Here is a 16,531-nt window from a genome sequence, read left to right as displayed (position 1 = left end):
ATACTGTGCACGCGATCAGAGACATCCCTGACCCTGGCACCCAGGAGGCCACAAACCATCCGGGAGTCTCTGCCATGACCACAGAATCTCCTGTCTGTACCCGACTATAGAGTCCCCTATCACTACACCCAGGAGGCCACAAACCATCCGGGAGTCACTGCCACGACCACAGAATCTCCTGTCTGTACCCGACTATAGAGTCCCCTATCACTACCGCTCTGCTCTTCTTCCTCCCTCCCTTCTGCACTGGAGAACCAGACTCAGTGCCATAGATCCAGCTGCTGCTGCTTGTCCCAGGTAAGCCATTCCCCCCCCCCCCCCCCCAACAGTATCCAAATCGGTATACCTGTTTTGGAGGGGACTGGCCACAGGGGAACCCTGCACTACCTGCCCTTTCCCCTTCACTCACCTGACGGTAACCCAATTACCTGTGCCCTGTTCCTTAGGTGTAATTACCTCCCGGAAGCTACTACCTATAAACTGCTCAGTCTCCCGAATGATCTGGAAGTTATCCATCTCCTGCTCCAGTTCCCCAGTGCGGTCTGTTAGCTGCAGCTGGATGCACTTCTTGCAAGTATCGTTGTGAGGGACACCGGGACTCCCTGACTTCCCACATCCTGCAAGAGGAGCATTCCAACATCCTGCCTGGCATATTCTTTAGTCTGAAACAAAAAAAAGAAAACAGAAGCTTACCGGAACCTACCCTTGCCTCTGCCTGTTTCTCGCCTCAGCCTGATTTAGCCATTCCGACTCAGTCCACTGCAACTATGGCTGCTGTATATGGCAGTCTTTCTTTTAAACCTTTGTTGCACAACGTCACGCGCCTGCACAGTCTAGCCTCTTTTCCATGAGCTGTTAAAGAAAAACGACCTTCCCTCCGCGATGCTTCAGTCTTCCACTCTTAGCCTCTTGCTTTGACTGAAAAGCTTGATGGAAGAAACCAGCATGGGCTCTTTTGCCCAATCAGTTAAAGAAAAACGACCTTCCCTCCGCGATGCTTGTCTTCCACTCTTAGCCTCTTGCTTTGACTGAAAAGCTTGATGGAAGAAACCAGCATGTCCTGAAAGCCAAGGTCAGAATAAAGGGGGACCTTTGCTGGTTGCTGCTGGTGACTAATGGTGTTCAGCATGTTTCAGTCTTGGGTCTGCTATTTTTTTTTACATTATATGTTAATGGCCAAGTTTGGATAATGCAACGGTAGCGGAAGGATAGAAGGTGCAAAGGGACACGTCAGTGCAGAATTCTCAAGGTTAACTTGGCAGGTGGTGGTAAAGGCATCTGCAATGAGGACCAGTATGAAAAAGGATGTAATGCTGATTTTTTTTCCAACACTGATGAAACCATATTAGGAGGACTTTGCCCCCTAAGAAACTGTGCCCAATATTAAGATGTGAAGATGATGGAGTGGATGAGTCTAGGACCAGAACACTAGCTGTGGAATTGAGTGCCACAGTAAGTGTGTATTTATAAGAGGTTGGTGATTCAATGGACAAATGCTGTAATTCTGGATGTGTCTTATGCAACAAGTTCATGGGTCCCTCTGTATTATTATTTGAATTTTAAAATACCATAGATGCAACTAGCTAACACCTGTGGTTAAGAGAAACTAGGAAAACAGGCAGGAATGAAAGCAAAGACTGTTCAGAACATGATGATAGTTTACTCCTAGGTGCTACCTGGCCTGCTTGAGTTGCTCCAGTAATTGGATTTCCAGCATCTGCAAATTTCCTTGTTTGCACACACAACCAATGAGTGTTCTTAAGACCAAGCTTTTTGAATGTCATCTTAATTGATCTTAATGTCCCCTGTTTAAAAATCAATAAATCCTTGGATATGGTGTTGCAGATTGTGGTCTTTGTAAATTGTATTTACGTGTGCATTTTAAGACACTGGCAAGGCTTTGAATATGGAATTGTGTCAACTACCTACAGATTCATCATTAAAAATTTACAAGGGACTACAATGCAACACTACCAAATCTAGCTCATTTGATTGACTAAATGAAATAAGTAGATAGTGGACAGCCTCAAGTGTGCTTTCAACAATTGTATTCTATAAATCTGCATTTTCATTGAAGGTCCCACAATGTTTCTCCTGGCCATTTCTGGCATTTCCCCAAGCTTGAAAATTACTGAGCGACTCAGAATCCACTGGGTTAAGCTAGGATAGGGTAAATATTTGTTATCTCTTGGGAGCAACTAGATCAGAAGTAGAGAGAAGTGTCTTAAATTCAAAACTGCAAGATGGTTGAGCAAACCTTTCTGCAACAGCTGTCCTCACACAGCTGGTACGTAAACATCCCCAAGTAAAGCAGTTTATCTAAAGTGGTAAAATAGTTGCATTACCCATCCCTGCTATCTTCATGGAAGATAAACAAGGGAGCTCTTGAAAAAGCAATTTCAAAGCAATGTAGCTAACAATGGCTTTAACTGTTTTTGCAGCTTAATGTAGAAGGAACAAAATTAAGGCGGCGCATGGCCTTAGGAGTGCAGCCCCAAGACATTGATGACCGTACTGTTTATGTGGTATGTATGACCGCAGCCTTTGAATTGCACCATGACCTGCAAAATTGACTCAACGCATAGCTAGCTTATTTACATCTGTATTTCCAGAGTTTACATTTGCCCAAATTTTTTCTGTATACCTTTGGAAAGGCAGGGCTAGCCAACATGTGAATGGCATAAATAGCAAAAGGTGAAACTTTTGAAATTAAGGGTTTTTTTAAGGGATGTTAGCTGACTCATGTTATTTGCTTTTAGGAGTTGCTACCTAAAAATGTTACTCACGGCTGGATAGAGCGTGTATTCAGTAAATGTGGAAAAGTAGTCTACATCAGCATTCCTCGTTACAAAACAAGTGGTGACCCTAAAGGATTTGCATTTGTTGAATTCGAAACTCTGCCTGGAGCCCAGAAAGCCATTGAGGTAATAGGAAATACATTGTTGCCTTTTATTCTTCCTATTATTGCTCACAGGAAAACAGGACAAGGTAATTATGTATAGAGGTTTACAGAATATTTTTGGAATCAGGTATCCAATGTGGATGAAGAATTACCTAATTTAGGCAAAAGCCTAAAAAAGGTTTAAATTTTTTATGATCTTATCTTTTGTGCAGTTAAAAGGGTGTTTATGAGAACTTGTCTGGAAGGATCAAATTTAGGATGCTGTTAGCAATACAGAGATGGGACTAGCACATACCCAATAGTCTTCCTTGATGCTGATCCTATTCCTCCATTTCCTTATAGTAATGGAGTCATTAAACTACCCAGCTTGATCCTGCCCTCCCAGTACTACAGATGTCCCTGATCAGACACTATCCCAGCAATCCCAATTTAACCTTCAGAACAAAACACGTCATGCAAGAACATGCATAATATACAAAATGAAATAGCTCAATTTTTAAAAAGGAAACAGTAAAGATTCTTGTTGTAAAAATTTATTGTTAATTTATTTCAAAAGTTATTGAACAATCCTCCAGAAGATGCACCGCGAAAGCCTGGTGTTTTTCCCAAAACAGTCAAGAACAAACCAGTTCCTGGTCTTAACTCCAGTGACAACAACCCCCCAGGTAAAGACTTTGTTAGTTTGTCCAATTATGTACTCTTGTAAACATTAATACATTTAAGTACAATTTGTATTAACAATTTGTCTGTAGAAGAGAAGAAAAAAAAGAAAAAGAAAAAATCTCGAAAGGCGGAATGTTGCAAGTCAACCGCAGAAGCGACAGACCAATCCCATAAAGAAAATGCTGAGGCCTCCGAAAAAGTGAGAGGGAACCGAATTGTGTCTGACTGCTCTGAAACTGATGTGCCAGATCTTTGCAAGCCTAGACCAAAAGGTGAAATGCGTAAACGAGAAAAAATTGAAGAGACGAATCGGAGAAAGCGAAAGAGAAGTAGTCCTGAAAAAGCGGAAGAACTATCCTCTGCAAAAGTGAGGAGAGTCACTAGCAGAGAAAAAGAAAAGACAGACAGAGAGAAGGACATCAAAGGTAAGTACATTTCAAATCAGTACTCATTACATTCTTGCTTAAAATGGTTTTAATTTTCATTTTTTCTTTTAAAGATGCTTCAACTGAAGATGAGCATGGTTCAGGTGACAAGAAAGATGAATCCATGTCAAAAAGCAAAAGAAAACGGAAGAAAAAGCACAAAGATAGACACAAGGTGGAAGAAGAGGTTATACCTCTGAGAGTATTATCCAAGTAAGTGAAATGCTACACATATGCAGATTTAGCAACTGGAACAATGAACAATGAAAAGGTCAAAATGGCAAGTCTGTAAATTTAAAACACCAATATGAAGCACTTACTTGTAAGATATACAGCAAGTTTTCCATGTTGGTGCTTCAAAACTACAAAATAGTTTCCTTAAGTGTTGTGCCGTGGTATTGTGTAGCAAAGATCTCAACAAGAGAGCACTTACTTCACACAGACAGCAAGTTCTCAAGTGTTAAGAGGCCCCACCTCACAATTACAAAAAGACATTCTCCAGTGGAAGTAAGACAGAACACAATTTTGCACTGTAGTTGTGCAGCAGAATTCCCAAGAGAGCACTTCACATACAGCAAGTTCTCAGAGGCTCCACCACACATGTACTTGCATTGGACAATGTTAACACTGAACATATTAAGGGTGGAAATAAGCCTTGTAGGTGGATCCCAAGTGCATTTCTTGCTTCTGTGTTCAGGTATAAACTGTTGCGGTGTGTGTCGTGAAATCCTAACATAAAAGCACTTACTTCAGCAAATGGTAACAGCAAGTGCCCTTAATGTCAGGAGTGCTCGTCACATCTGAGTCCAGAACCTGACGTTAATTCTAAAGAGCAGATCTGTACAGTAGAAATCCCAACATGAGAGCACTTACTTGAAACTAAATGGCAAGCACTCACATGTTAGAGGTTCTAAAGCAAGTTCTCCTGCTTCATGTTGCCTGCTTTAAACATTAGTTTGCTTTGTCACAAATAGCTGAAAATGCACTATCCAGTTGTTCACTTCCAGAGCAAATAAATACCAGACAATAGGTTTTGTAGCAGAAATTCTAATATGATAAGCACTTAATCTTAGAATGCACAGAAAATGCTCACATGTTAGGATCTCTAAAAACAAGTTGGATCATCCTGCAATGGTAAAACTAGCCTACAACCTATAGCAATTTACATGCCATTGTTCCATAACAGAAAAATAGAAAGACTTAGTGTTAACTAAGCCTGATAACAGGGAACAACTGTGATGCAAAAATGCCATTGCATAAACCTTCTATACAATCTAATCTGTAGGCTAGAAATTCCAACATGTGAGTACTTACTAATGTGACTTGGACAGCAAGCTTCACTTGTTGGAGTAACTAGCAACAGTGTACTGCATAAATGGCTGGGTTAACAGGGACTCTTTCATTTCAATACATTTTAAAATCACAAGAAACTGATAATACTGGACAGTAAATCACCATTGCTGAAGTGCAATACCAGTTAAAGAAGACAGCATTGCACGATTGCAGTGGTGTTCACTGCAGCTTTTCCTTCAAGAGTAAAATTTCTCAGCATGATGCTTCTACATGCCCCAATCAATTTAAGTTAAATGCTTTTTTCTATAGTGTCACCACTTTCCATATTGTAACAGAAACAAGTTTCCATGTTTCCCCCCCAATGCAGTACATTTAGCATATCATTAAGGTTAACAGCAGTTTAATTTTAACTTGATAGCAGCTGTCCAAAAAGTTCAGAAATCGCATCTGTAGAAAGTTGAGTATTAAATATCCACTGCTACTTCAACATAAAAGCACTTACTTGGAGTTTATCACAGAAAGGCTTCTAAGTTGATGTAACAGGAATCATTTCTCATTAAACACATGTCCAGGAAAAAAGCTGCATATCCAGGTTAATACCACTGACTTAAATGACATAAAAACTGCTGCCACAAAACAACAAACTTCACATCATCTAAATTAGTGATAATATTCCGATCTTGAGGTTACACAAGTCACACACAAGGAGTTTTTAACCAAAGAATACTCTTCCTGTTACGATATCCTTCTTCCATTTCTTCCATTCTGCCTCTTTCACAACTAAATGATTCCCCCGCTTGTCAATGCCTGATATTTATATTTCTTGCAGGTAAAGTGATTTTAATGAGCTATCTTTTCTAAAGGGGCTGGACATTTGAATTTCTATTGTTTGGTCAATGTATCTAGAGCTGTTTGCCTCAGTGGGTGGTGCCGGCATGTTAACGAGCTATAAATGGCAGCATATGGGGCCATCAGCAGTAGACTGGTTCTTAATTCAGTATCTGCTTTTGTTTAATGGCATTAAGATAGTCTGCACAATGACACATTAGCACACAATTTTTTTACTAGACAATGTGGCTGAATTGATTATTGTTCTGAATATTTGCAGTTAACTATTAAAACCCAGTATCTCTTTTATCATTGAAGATTCTCTTCAATTATTTTTGTACAGACCTATAAGAGTTCGTTTTTTTTAAATGGCATGGGCAAACCTTAAATAGTTTTAAATGAAATCAGTTTTAGGGTGAAGAGTACGTAAAATTACAGATATTGGAATTTGTGGCAATTTGCTGGTGTCTGTGCCATAAACTATGACTCATTTTAATTTCACAAAATAATCAATATAGTAAATAAAGTTTAGCAATGGATGAAGATTACCACGAATGCTCAAGTTTATAGCATCATACATCTATCCAGTCTTCAGTTAGTTTTTTGTTTAGATCAGTAGGCAGATGAAGAGTTTGTGAGACCCACCAATGGTCTGGAATATATATAGCTTAATCTGCACTAATCGTTGATTTCCCACACATAGAGAGACGACCTATTTTTCACTGTGTGGATTGAAGTAATTAGATGCTACCTTGCAATTTTCTATGCAGAAGTAGAATTAGATCGTTTTTTTTGGCATATGGTATGGACACCCATGCTTTAAGTTTCTATGACTGAGAATTCTGACTGCTAATAACTGAGAATTCTCAGTTAGCAATCCTATCAATTTAATAAAAATCTACTGAAGATTTTGCAGATGTGTTTTCTTAGAATAACTTTTGCTTATCCATGTGTAATAATGCAGCTAATGAAAGAGAGGTGAAGTAACAGCTGAGTTTTATTCCTCTGAAAATCTGAGGAACATTTGGATGATTGAATTAACTTTGGATAGGGTGCCTTGTGGTTAAGTTCGGAAGTTGCATGAGTAATCTGTGTAAGGCCAATACATAGAATATTCAAAAGTTAGAAATGCATAAGAAGTATAGATTATTGCCAACACTTTCTTGTCCAATGTTTTAAATTCAAAAATAAACAGTATTTGTAAAGCATACACAAGAAAATACATGACATCTATACATTTATAGTGTAATTCAATCTATACATTGTTAGTGTTATTGGTTCTGTGCACTTTTAATGTTCGCACATTCTGTGCACAAAGCACTTTTGCCACTCTTGTGGTCAGCTGGGATGATACTGACTTTTGTGTTTGAGGTTTCTACACAATGCTTAGACTTTCTATGTTTAGTGGTGGAAGGACCCTAGACCGCAGTCCTTCCCCATAAAGTCTGCCAATCGTTAGCATTTCTGTATTATACTGGAAGAACAACAATTCTTGTGGAAACTGACGAGTCTTTCACCATGTCGATAGTTTTCCAAGATCTCTTGATACAGGGTCTAACCTCAGATGTTGATTATCCCATTTCCTCCATAAATGTAATTTGACCTGTTGAGTTCCTTTAATAGTTTGTTCATTGGAATTGGTTTATTATTGTCACATATACCGTAGATGCAGATCAAAGTCTAATTTACTGACAGATAACTTCCAGCGTACAACACTCCTTCGGTCGATAGATAGATCATGAAACCATATATTTTACTTCTTTTTATGCCTTATACGTCTGCTTTTCACCTTGACTGTGATTCTGGAACTGTTGGAGACTGTGATTTGCAATTTGGATATTGCTTGGGTGTTTCCGCACCCTGCGGTCTCCAAGAGGATTCCAGGAGGCAGAGGCAGCGTGCATGAACCTTGTGGCGAGAAGATTGTGGGGTAGGGTGCGAGCTGATTAAAGTGACAAGGGAGATAGAAGCATCAGTGTTAATGCAGAAAGTGAGTGCCTCCTGCCTTTTGAACGCTGGTGTGATTGTTCTGCTGCCAGAGAGGGGAGATTTCTCTTTGATTGCTGATGGGATCACTCTGCTGCCAGAGAGTGCAAGTCCTGGCACTGTTACCCAGGTTCTCTGCATTTGGACATGGACTTTTTTTCAGTCTTATAATTTTTTACATTTTGTGGGGTTTTTTTCTCCCTGATCTTTCTTATTTTTTGTGTGCGGGGGAGGGAGATTTTGGGGTCAATATGCCTGTTCCATTTTTGTTCGTGATCGTGCAGCCGTACTTTTTTTTTCTTGGTTCTGTGGCTATCTGGAGTAGAAGAATTTCACAGTTGTATACTTTGATTATAAATAAAGTTGTGAACCTTTGCATAAGTACGTTTATTCCCTGGTGGAATGGAAAAACTTCCCTGCATCAGCCTCACAGGTAAATTGCATCATATAAGCAGCATTCATAAGATAAACATAAACTAAACACAATATTTTACATCAAAGCTCAATTAGAACAGAGCAAAACAAAACCAAGTCAATTTCAGTTCAAAGTGACCATAGTGTTACAAAACTGTAGACTGGGATTTTGCTGGTTGGTTCAAGAACCAAATGGCTGAAGGGAAATAGCTGTTCTTGAACCTGGTGGTGTGTGACTTCAGGCCAGGTGGTAGCTGTGAAAACATGACATAGCCAGATGGAGGAGATCTTTGATAATAGACATTGCCTCTTGAGATGCTACCAATTGTGCGGAGGGATGTGTCATGATGTATTGGGCAGAGTCCACTTTTCTCTGTAGCGCTGTGGATCAAAGAGTCTTCTTACAGTGAGTGTGTACAGAAATTTGCCTGCTGATCTGTGCACAAGATCACACAAACAACAATCTGATGACAAGGACATAATAAACTGTAGGTGATTGTTAAATCCAGGATAAATATTGACTAGAATATAGGAAATAGTTAGTCTTCCCTTCTTCAAAATAGTGCTTTGAATTTTACAGCAATTTTGAAAGAATAGATGGGTCCTCAGTTTACATAATAGAATCAATTAAATGCTGCATCCAACAGGACGGACAAGCAATCAATGTGCAAAGTACAACAAACTGTAAGTAGAGAAGAAATAAAATAATAAACAAGCAATAAGTATCGTACATGAGATGAAGAGTCTTGAAAGTGAATCCATAGGTGTAGGAACCACTCAATGATGGCAAGTGAAGTTACCGCCCTGGTTCAAGAGCAAGGTGGTCGAGGAGTAATAACTGTTCCTGAACCAGCTAGTGTGATTCCTGAAGCTTTTATTCCTTCTTCTTGATGACAGAAGTGAGAAGAGAGCTGGTTGGTGGGGTTTTCCTGATAATGGATGCCACTTTTGTGTTTCATGTGGATGTGCTCAGTGGTGGGGAGGGTCAGTCAACAATATCTGCTCTTTAACATGGATATCAGATTTTCTGTCTTGAAATCCCATTTTTCCCCAAGCAGCAGAGGCAAGATCAGAACTTGGCCAACTTTGCTTTCTTCTTTTCCCTCAAATTTACTTTGAGTTTAGGACAAAAGGTAGCCTTCCTGTTTTTGAGTTCTTTACAAGTCTTTGCTTGTGATCTCTTTAATATTCTAATTATCAGCAAGAACAAGCAGTTCTCTGATATTTCATCAAGTACTTTGCTAGTTTTCTGACCTACTTACTAAATGACATAACTGTTTGAAAATGATTGTTATGAATATGTTCTTTAAAAAATGCCACTCAGAGTTATTGTTAGAAAACTTATAAGGAAATCTATTTGAAAGCACAACAATATGTGACAATTTATCTACCTTTAAAAAAAAATATTCATTTGATTATCCATGTAATTGTTTTTCCAGGAAAGAGTGGATGGATTTAAAGCACGAATACTTGACACTGCAGAAGTCCAGTATGTCCAACTTGAAGAAAACAATGTTAGAAATCAAACAGAAGAATGACAGTGAGGGAATTGAGGAGACTGACAAAACCAAACAGGAATGTCTAAATGCCAAAGGTTAGTTTTTTTTACACATTCAGTGCTTAAACACAGACATAGCAGTCTTTGATCATGTATATAATAGTTGCCTTGCACTTTCTTTTATTTTATTCCTCCAAAACACAAATAGTCTTTCTGCTGCTTTGTGTAATTTGGCCATATGCCTGGGGAAATGATGATAGGAGATGAAAGGATCCCTAAATGTCTGTAGAAGACCAGATAGTAGCGGGTGGGAGTTATTCTAGCTCAAAGTCTGTGACTAGTGCTGTTCTGCAGTAATCTGTACTGTGACCACAAGTGGGTGAAAATGTAGATAGGTGTGTTAGCAAGTTTATCTGTACTTATTTTCAGATAATAAATACATTGCTGGTGGTGTGGATAGTGTAGGAGACTGACAAAGGATACAGTGGGATATAGATCAGTTGCAGATATGAGCTGGAGAAATGGCACATGCAGTTTAACCCACTCAAATATGAAGGGTTGCGCCTTGAAACAGTGTACTGTTATTGGCAAGCCTCTTAACAGTGTAATGAGCAGAGAGATCTTAAGGTCCAAGTTTGTAGCTCCTTGAAACTGCTGAGGTGTCTTGGCCTGAAACGTCAATTGTTTATTCTTTTCCATAGATGATGCCTGGCGTGCAAGAGTTCCTCCAGCATTTTGTGTGCTTTGCTTTGAATTTCCAGTTTCTGCAGATCTTCTCCTGATAATAAAATCCTAGTTAGGCTTCATATGGAATAGTACATTCAGGTCTAGGTGCCCAATTATCTTTGGAGAAGATTGAGAAGGAATTAACCAAGGTGCTGTCTGGATTTGCGGGCAATGCTATAAAAAGATGTTGGACAAACTTGGGTTGTGTTCTCTGGAGCAGCAGAGGCTGAGGGGAAATGTAATCGTGGTTATAAGATTATATGTGAGAGAGAGAGAGAGTAGCCGTTGGTTTCCCAGGGTTGAGATGCATTTAAGGTGAGGTGGTAAATTCATAGAATACATACAAGGCCAGTTTTTTTTTCACAAAGAATGATGAATGCCTGGAATGTGCTGCCTGGGATGGTGGTGGAAGCAAATGTGATAGGGGTGTTTTAGAGGCTCTCACATACGCAAATGAATGTGCAGGGAATAGAAGGATTATAAACATAGTCTAGACACATAGATTAGTTGGACATTTGATTACTAATTTAATGAGCTTGACATGATTAATGCATGATTTAAAAGGCTAGTGTGCAGTTACATTAAATAAGGAAAGCCAATAGATTGGTGTTGTCCATTACTAGAGGAATTAAATGCTTAAACCAGGGAGGGCATGTATCAGACCTTGGTGATACTGCATTTGGTATTGGGTTCTCTATTCAAGAAATGATGTCACAACATAACTTTCTTACTGTGATGCAGAATGAAACTGTGTTTCCTGCTTGCTTCCAGCAGAGCAAATGCATAAGTCCTATGCCCCTTCCATTTTTACTTGTAGCGTTGTAACTTCCTTTTTTCATATGCATCAAGATCTGCGTTAGTAATTACTGTCGTTATTTGGCTACCAATACGTTTTTAGTGGGTGGGGGAAAGCAAAGTATCTGGTGGAATATAGGGAGAAATACAAATAATCCACAGATCACAGGAGCGCTGAGGCACAGTATGCACTGAAGGGAACATTTGCAAAACTGAAAGCTAGAATGCTGAACCTGTTGACTCAGCTGCCCTCGGCCACATGATCCACCGGCTATGATAATTGATAACATTGGACTTCATTCACAGCGCCAGCCGGCCCAGCAGTGGGGATTACTGACCTTCAGACGCAGAGGAGCCCCGCATGGACTTGATCTATTCCTCAATGCGTGGAAGTAGGGTCTGAATATTTTTAAGGTTCATAGATCGTTGATGATCAAGGAATTTTAAAAGTTAAAAGAGTAAGTGTGTTGCTGAGGTTACAGTCAGAGCAGCCTATTGACTATTGCCTAATTATTTTAATGAAAGTTAGATTGGCAACACATGACAATCTGATATGATCTAATGCCCATTAGTATTGACAAATTACAGTAGTTGAAGGTTAATTTGAGTATTTGCAACTGTATCCTAAGAATGGGATTCCATTTGGAGATGCACAAAGCTTGGGAGACAATAAGATGTATCGTCTATTATGATCTAATATTGTACCTATCGGTAAGATATATTTTAACATATCTGTTCTGATATTACAAGTTTGTTTCTAGATATTTCCTGCCATGGAAGATTATGTTGGAATGCAAATTTCAAATTCGCAAATCAATCCCAGTGCAATTAATAGGCAGCACAGTGGTTTAGTAAATAGCATTGGTGTAAAATTGTTCCGAATGATCTGAGTTGGATTCTAGTTTTGAGGGTGGATTTTGCATGTTCTTATGAGCTTGTGCTTTACCCCCTGGGTGCTGCAATTTCCTCCCATATCTCAAAGCCATGTTGGTTGGTTCCTTGGCTACTTAAGAGGATCATTGTGGAGTTGGTGGGCATAAAAGAGAGGATAGATTACTAGATAGAAAATGGAATGCACTCTGAGACAGTCTTTGGAATGTACAAGGGAACTGGAGAATCTGGAGGAAACTCGTGCAATCACAGACAGAACGTACAATGATACAGCAGAGGGAATTGAGTCCCAATATGTGTCACTACAAAGTGATTGTGATAACCACTGGTCCACTGTGCTGCCGCAAATTTAATAAAACAAATCAATCAGATTTTTTTTCCCTTGGGCAGCAAAGAATAATAATTTACATATGTTTAAACTGTCTTAAGTCTTTACCACAAGCAAACAGGTCTGAGCAATTTCAACTGCAACAGCTTGACTGTAATAATTCAAACTAATTTAAAAGTGTGAGGAATGTGAAGTTGTTGCCATTATCTCTCCACAGACTGCCAGAGGTGGTAACTACATTTGTGATTGTAATGCAATTAAAATTGCCATCATTGATGAGATTACAGACATCTAAACATTTCAGAATTGATAACTTCTGGAAACTTGCTCAATATTAAACTTATCGAGTTCATCTTCTTATACTTGCTGGCATCTCGATATTTGGGAACACTTTGAAGCTAAAGAAATATTGATATTACATTTGTGATGCCCATATGTACAAACCTCATTGTGTTTTAGCAGGATAAAGCAGGCTTTTTTCTAGCTAATTCTGCTAAATATAAAAGCTAGTAATATATAGGGCTCTAAAATTTCAGACCCGAGACGTCCTTTTTCATCTTTTCCTGCCACTGTTGTTGATTGACTTGCATTCTCTGTGTTTCCCCATAAAATCTCCATTCTGCCCTGGCTCAGTTAAACAGATAGAAAGTGGGTTGGGCACCAAAACCATCCCACTGTACGTTGCTCCAGTGAACATTTTTTTAACATGCTCATTAGGATGATGTAGGCTTTACGTGCTGAGCTAGCATTTAATTGCTCACCCTTATTTGCCCTTGAAGGGGGTGGTGATCTGCCCTCCTGAACCATTACGGTGCTTGAGGTGTGCGTATACACAATATGCACAACATGCTGGAGGAACTGTGGAAAACCATTGGAGAAAGGGAAGGAGGAGGTGCGGGTGGTTGGGGGGTGAGGTAAGAAGCCAGAGTAGAATGGAAGGAGAGAGAATGGGGAAGGGTTTTTTTTTACCAGATGGAGAAATCGATGTTCGTGCCATCAGGTTAGAGGCTACCTAGACTATGAGGCAATGCTCCTGCACCCTGAGAGTGGCTTCATCAAAGCAAAAGTGGTCATGTTGAAATGTTGAAATGGCTATGGGGAAGGAATTAAAATGGTTGGCCACCGGGAATTAGCACTCAAAACAGTCCCCCAGGTCGAACCAAATGTGGAGAAGGCTGTTCCGTAAACTTTAGGTGTGCATGCATCTTCGGTACGCCACAAACATGAGAGGCATAAGTTGGAGATACAATGCCAGCCCACTAATAAAGATTTAAATGAATACAATAGCAAAGTAAATATCACTTTGTTGACATCACTATTTCTGGACTTTAGTCTCTATTGGAACCTCTTTGCGTTCCATTTTAAGATGGGGTCATTTTAAACTCAGCAATGATGTCCATGCTTAGATAATGTCTTGAAACCACAGGAGTCCTCAAAGTAAAGCCAGCTAATCATAGGGTAATGCTGCATGGAAACAAGTCTTCTTTCAAAACTCATCCATCATGACCACAGTGCCTGCTTTTGCTAGTCCCATTTGCTAGTGTTTGCCTCATATTGCTTTGAACCTTTCCTATTCATGTACTATCCAATGTCTTTCAAATGCCGGTTAACTGTCGGCTAACTATTACTTGGATTGCACTACCTGTATGTATAATCTATATTTTCATTTATATTTATCATTATTATTGTTATGAGCAGAGAGACAACATCTGCCGGAAGTAAGTTCCTTGTATGTGCATAGGTACTTGGCGATTAAAGTCTGATTCTGATGTTATTGTACCTGCCTCAACTATTGCCCCTAGCAGTTCTAAAAATTCAGCAACCTCAATATGAAGGTTGCCTCTCACATCCCTTTAAACTTTATCTCTCACACCTTAAACCCATGCTGTCTAGTTTTTGGTTCCCTTTTCCCTGGGAAAACCACTGTGTGCATTCACTTTTTCTGTGCCCCTCAAGATTTTATACATCTCAGTAAGGTCTTTCAAATGCTGTTTCCCTAGGAGTCATGGGTAAAAAAAAAACTGGGAATGTTTTGTATGAAGCAAATGAGTCAAGTTTTACATTCAGAAAAACAAGTTAATTACACTGAATTTTGATAGTTTGATTCTTTTTTGAGGAAGTTGCATAAGCAGACTTTGGCTTGGTGAATTTAAATAAGAAATTTGCTCCCACTCCCAATTTAAAGACCCATACATACATTCCCTTTAGTTTCTTAGCTTTCTTGTTTGAGCTTCACTGATTTTATCCAGAAAAAAAGTAGTATTTTGGGTCTGCTCTCTAAAGTTTTAAGATATTCTGATAATTCTATTTTTTTTTTGAAATTTTAATTTAAAGTTCAGCTTGTCTTGTGCCTGTGTTGCCAACTTTTATTTTGTCTCTTGTTTACCATCTCAACTATTTCAAAGCAAAATCCCCAGTAAAATATGTACACCTGTCATTTAAAACGTAAACACTCTCCTTTGTTAGGTGAAATAGAACTCTCTACAAGCAGAAAAGATTTGTAATTAAGTAGCCTTTGAATTACCTGCCAGATATCAATGAAACCTGTATTTTGTTCAGTAAGTTAAATTAACTCAGATGAGGTTATCTTTTCAACTCTGAAGTTATCTTGATTTAAACTAAACAAGATCACAGTCGGATTTGAAATCTTTTATCAAAGTTTGTTTTTTATTAGAGAAGTTTGTCTGTCGTTCAGTTGTGCACAATAGGAGGTTGTTTGGATGGTGCTTTTGTTAACTAGAGGGTTAATTTGAACATTCTCTCCTGTCCTGATCTTAGTAGCCGCCATAATTACATTTGGAGAGGTAAGCACCTCCAACTGATAGATCCGTGTATACAAAAAGGTACAAGCTAACTTCATGGTGTCCTTGAGATGATTTTAAACAGACACGTGACATGATTTGATAATGGATGTGAGACAGTCAGTGTCCCCGTCGAGTCTGAAGGCAGGCTGATTGTCAACTCTCCCCTGACTTGTGTGCTGTGTAGAGCTCTTGGCCAAATCTATAAGCGAGAACAAGGACATAAAAGGGGTGACATTGCCAAGCAGTGGAGGCACACATGTCAAAACATCCCTGTTGACATCACCATCTTCTGCTCACCGCTAGGTCGCAGACTGATCAGCACCTGCAACCAGTCTGAATTGGCATTGCTAGCCAGAGCAACCGAGGGAGGGCGAGACCATGCTCTTCGGCAACTGACCCAACCAGTCCAATGCCCCCTTCTCCATCAGATCTGACTACCTAAAGGTACTGGGGTCTGGTTCAGAGTGGCTGAGGCATGTAACAACATTAGGAAGGTAAAACAAAAATTGCGTCAGTGGAAATGGTGTTTTGTGTCAAAAACTAGGAAGAACCTGATAATCTGGTGCAGTATGCTTTCAGGGCTGCTGTACTTGTTGCTGGGACATCCTGTCCCTTGCTTTTCTGTCTTGGTAGCCATCCATGATATTTTCTAGTTTATCTGGAGGACCACAATGAAACAACTGGTGGGTCACGATGCAAAGGTTGACAGAATGGAGGGAGAAATGTACTCAATGGAGCCTTCATTTGTGTTTATGTGAGGCTATATCAAGTGGTGGGTAGATCCAAAGTATTTGGGTACCAGATTTTACTACATGCTAAGATTCTGTCTGTGTCTGCTGTTGTAAAAGATGTACCTGGTCCTGTTAACTATGAACATCCCAGTTAGCAGATTTTACCACATGACCTGTCCTTTATGCAGGAGTTCTTCCAAGTGAACACTTTTGACCACAAGCTCAATTTTTCAACTAATTAAAGCCA

The 16,531-nt window shown here is 39.4% G+C and overlaps 1 protein-coding gene across 4 annotated transcripts in view; it reads left to right on the top strand.

Annotated features, from left to right (window-relative positions):
- larp7 (La ribonucleoprotein 7, transcriptional regulator) overlaps window positions 1-16,531 on the top strand; it is a 48,800-nt gene that overhangs the window by 13,402 nt on the left and 18,867 nt on the right. For all 4 annotated transcript variants that reach the window (XM_073043034.1, XM_073043037.1, XM_073043035.1 and 1 more), the window contains exons 4-9: window positions 2,442-2,525; window positions 2,760-2,924; window positions 3,459-3,567; window positions 3,655-3,990; window positions 4,065-4,203; window positions 9,951-10,105. In XM_073043034.1, the coding sequence (XP_072899135.1) occupies window positions 2,442-2,525; window positions 2,760-2,924; window positions 3,459-3,567; window positions 3,655-3,990; window positions 4,065-4,203; window positions 9,951-10,105 (988 nt within the window). The remainder of the gene's footprint in view (window positions 1-2,441; window positions 2,526-2,759; window positions 2,925-3,458; window positions 3,568-3,654; window positions 3,991-4,064; window positions 4,204-9,950; window positions 10,106-16,531) is intronic.

This window comes from Hemitrygon akajei, chromosome 4, assembly GCF_048418815.1.
Source record: "Hemitrygon akajei chromosome 4, sHemAka1.3, whole genome shotgun sequence".
Taxonomy (NCBI): Eukaryota; Metazoa; Chordata; class Chondrichthyes; order Myliobatiformes; family Dasyatidae; genus Hemitrygon; species Hemitrygon akajei.
This window is presented reverse-complemented; position numbering and strand designations above follow the sequence as displayed.